We start from the raw sequence: 4,268 nt of genomic DNA on the forward strand, positions 1-4,268 counted from the left end.
ATAACCCTTGGATGACCCCTGGCCAGACTCCAAGCCTGTCCTCCATTACTGGCAAAGCGAGAGGACATGTACGCCTCCCCTAAGGGAGTTCCCATATTTACATCTCAGAGGGTCCAGGGAAGTCGCATGAAGGGATTATCTCAAGGCTAGGAAGAGTAAAAGGATTACCTTCCCTGAAGCTATCACCCCCTCCTCAAGTCTGTTGTCCGAACAACTTAAGTCATTGATACTATCAGATCCAGACATCCAGGTGAAAAGAGAGCTTTAGAACACCTTTGTTTCGGCCAAGCCAGCCTCTTTGCCTCAGGCCAGATTTGGCCTATAAAAAGTCCCCACTTTGGCTGCTTAGTGCGCCATTTTCCAAGGTCTACTTGCTCCACGTCAGTCAGACCTCTGTTTTGGTAGCCGGCATTTCTGCTCAAACCCAGGTTGCGGAGCAGACTTGTCTCACTGTCCATCACTCCATTCGCTTCCCGGAGGGAATCTACATCCTGGTAAGCATCACCATTAGTAACGCCTGAAATCTGTTCCTATTTTCCAACCCTAATTTTCCTGAGTCCTGAGTGTGTGTGTGAGTGTATGCGCAACGCATGTGTTTTTCCCCTGTTTTAATAAATTAGACATCTAGTTATTAATATCCGTCTCAGCTTTATTTATTGGGATCCCCTGGTCTACTCCGTATACATATCGGGAGGGCGATCTTGGTGGGCTCTTGTGGCCAGCCCCCTCTTGCAATATTTGGACTAATAACAACAATAATAAAATTCCCCTAAACGGACCCTTGGCTACAGTTTGTCTGTGCATTTGCCTAAATATAGCCTACAGTACTTAACATCCCATGGCAGTCTCGCTTCTGAGTACTAACCAAACCTGACTCTTTACAGCAATTAAAGTAAGCTAAGCACAAAGGAGGAAAGCACGAAGATGAGAGAGGAAACTGGGACATTGTTAAAAGATCTGGAAAAGTGAGATGACAGAGGCTTAATCAGGACTGTCTCTGCCAAATTTGGACAATTCAAGCATATGGGCTATTCTGGGGCTGAAAAATCACTTTTTGCACTGGCGATCTGGTGGCTGCAAAAAAACCAACATCTACATAATACAACATGTGGTCTTATAAAAGAAAGGGGAGAAAGATGGCAGCAGTTGCAGTTTAGAGGTGTGGCAAAGAAAACAAACAGAAAATCTGCAAACTGGCCCTTTGTGAGTATAGGATGCAATGGTTGCTAGATCTAACAAACAGCAATATAGGTCCCTTAGACCCTGAAGACCCTGGAGTTCCAGTTGCATCACTGATGAAGCAGCCTTTCCTAAGACATGTGTAATATCTAATGCAGGAGGGCACTCCTCTCTGTTGTCCCACTGGTTAAACAAGGCACAGTATCACATTCTAGTCTCAGAAAGGAAACTCCTCTGTTTAGCAGAGCCTAGAGTTGGGGAAGGAAGTGTAAAATGCATGTAAAAACACCCCTTGGTCTGGATCAGTGTGAGGAGGAGGGGGTCTTGGTTAAGGACTACATTTCCCAGAATCCCCTAGGCAGGATGGAAGGCCATGGTGGCTGGAGAATTCTGGGGGCTGCAATCTAAAAAAATTGCTCCAAACTCTGGGGAATGTTGCTTATGGGGGAGGGATGTGAACCACTCTGGTAACAGTACTTCTTCCAAAGGTCAAAGATGATCTTGAATTGTACTGGCTGTATTGGGCCACCGGAAAGGTGCAAAATATCACCATGCTAGCTTTCAAAGCTTCACAGCTTTTGTCATCAGACAGGGATGGTAAAATAGTATACAGCTGAAAGAAAGTGATGATGTGCTGGTCATGGCATCTACATTTTGCTTTAGGCTTAAAAGTTTCAAATCATTAAAAATACATTTTGTAAAAGTCTAGGGAAATCCATCTCCCCTGCTTCAATACTATGCAACTTACTTTTGGAATATCAAGGAACTAAATGAAGTGAAACATCTGCCCCCACATAGAAAAAAGGGAACACTTTTTCACCATTGAAAGAGGCCTTGATTTCAGTAACTTGGTTGCCATTGTAAAAGGTCATGTTGTCCCCTTCATAATCCAGAAGTACGCCAATCTTTCCGCATCCGGTGGGAAGTCCATGTGAGCCAAGGTCCAATTGCTGAGCCCACCAGAGACCCTGTTGCCAAATCCCTTCTTCTTGGGTAAGGGAAAGACCATTTTTTCTTTTCACAGAATTCCTGGCCACCCCCACAGCCCACCCCCTCGAGTTTCCGTACTCCACCTCCCAGTAATGTTTCCCAGAGGTAAATCCTGGACTACCGAGCACACAGGGATTTTTACTGAATCTCCCTGGATTATCTGCCACATCTTGGACTGTAGATGAGGATTTCACAGTCTTCTTGTCTGGAGTCACTATGAGCCTTGGATAGGCGGTGTCAGGATCAAAAGACACATCACCTGTAGGAGGAAAAGGCAAAACATTAGAGCACAGATGGAGAATGTGTAGCCAAGGGGTTATGTGTGTCCCCTGGCGTCTGTTTGTGGGCTCTTGGCCACTAAAGACTGTTCAGATGGTCCTTCTTCTTACCCAAAAAGCTTCTCCTGGAAGATTCCAGGGGTGCTTTCATACTTGGTTGATGTTGTGTGCCTTCACGTCATTTCAGACTTCTGGAAACCCTAAGGCAAACCCATCATGTGGTTTTCTTGGTCGGATTTATGCAGATGAGGTTTGCCATTGCATTCATCTAAGGTTGAGAGTGTCTGACTTGCCCAAGGTCACCCAATGGGTTTCATGGCTGAGCTGGGAATAGAACCCTAGCCTCCAGAGTCATTGTCAACATTCAAACAGCTATACCACACTGCTCTCCCCTATCATTACATAGTTATAATATCTAATACAAGAAGGATGTTGACATACAATTCAAGAAGAATCTTGACAAACTGGAGCAGGTCTAGAAGTGGGCAACCAAAATGATGAAAGGTCTGGAAATCATCAAGCCCTATGAGGAGAGGCTTAGGGAGCTGGGTATGTTTAGCCTCTGGAAGAGAAGGTTAAGAGGTGACATGATAGCCATGTTTAAATACTTGAAGGGATGGCATATTGAGGATGGAGCAAACTCATTTTCTGCTGCTCCAGAGAATAGGACACAGAGCAATGGTTTCAACCTACAGGAAAAGAGATTCCACTTAAACATTAGGAAGAACTTCCTGATGGTAAGATCTGTTCAGCAATGGAATACGCTCCCTTGGAATGTAGTCAAGTCTCCTTCTTTGGAGGTTATTAAACAGAGGCTGAGTAGCTATCTGTCGGAGTTGCTTTGATTGTGAGTTCCAGCATGGCAGGTGGTTGGACTGGATGGTCCTTGGGGTCTCTTCCAACTCTATGATTGTAATACTGAACATTGATTACCACATTCATTGCCAGGGTTCAAACCTATGCAGTCTTGGGATTTCTGAATTTTATGCGGCATTTAGAATTCATTGCCAGAGAGCTCCTCTAGTGCCTCACCAAACTACATATACCAGTTTCACCAGCCAATTGTAGTGCCATATTGCATTTGAACTGCCATGGCTGCCCCATGGAATCCGTATCCTGGACTTTGTAGTTTGGTGAGGCACTTGAGTTATCTGGCACAAAATTCTAAATGCCCCTCCTGAACTGCAAATCTCAGGATTCCATTATAACATCCAGGGGCATCGTAGATCCTGAATTGACGTCAGAAGCAGTAAACCAGCTTATTTATTCATGGGATAAGCTCCGAACATGCCATAGAAAACCAGTGAAAATGGAACTGGGACAATTTGTTCCTTCTATATATTGTTGTGTGATAACGTCCTACGTACAGATCCTTAAACCTTCAAATCCAGAGTTGGTCATGGAGGGTGGAGAAAGCAAAGCAGCAGCATTTTGCATTGTCCTGTGCCTCTTCTGCATTTTTGGGCCAAAAAAGGCACAAATTATTTACAAAAAAAAATTCGGAGTCATGTGGGTCTTGCAGCAGTGTCATGGAGGGCACTAAGGATTCCAAAAAAGGAATTTGGAGGCTGTATGTGGCCCATGGATCATACTTTTCACAAGTATAGCTTGATGGGAAGACTATGAGGGTTAGGTGGACAGTACCCCTTCTGCTCAAACAGTAGGACCACTTCCTAGCCATGCTAGTGAGGGATTTATGGGAATTGTAGTCCTAAAAGTAATATTTCCAAGGTTTGGGTGTGTGGATGGATGGATGGATGGATGGATGAATAGATAGATAGATAGATAGATAGATAGATAGATAGATAGATAGATAGATAG

At 44.3% G+C, this 4,268-nt stretch overlaps 1 protein-coding gene across 1 annotated transcript in view; it reads right to left on the reverse strand.

Annotated features, from left to right (window-relative positions):
* Positions 1 to 1,926: 1,926 nt before the first annotated feature.
* The window catches only part of LOC121920296 (vespryn-like), a 4,240-nt gene continuing 1,898 nt past the window's right edge, over positions 1,927 to 4,268 (reverse strand). The window contains exon 3 of the mRNA XM_042447427.1: positions 1,927 to 2,428. Coding sequence (XP_042303361.1) covers positions 1,938 to 2,428 — 491 coding nt within the window. The 3' untranslated portion in view covers positions 1,927 to 1,937. The remainder of the gene's footprint in view (positions 2,429 to 4,268) is intronic.

This window comes from Sceloporus undulatus, chromosome 2, assembly GCF_019175285.1.
Source record: "Sceloporus undulatus isolate JIND9_A2432 ecotype Alabama chromosome 2, SceUnd_v1.1, whole genome shotgun sequence".
NCBI classification, from domain to species: Eukaryota; Metazoa; Chordata; class Lepidosauria; order Squamata; family Phrynosomatidae; genus Sceloporus; species Sceloporus undulatus.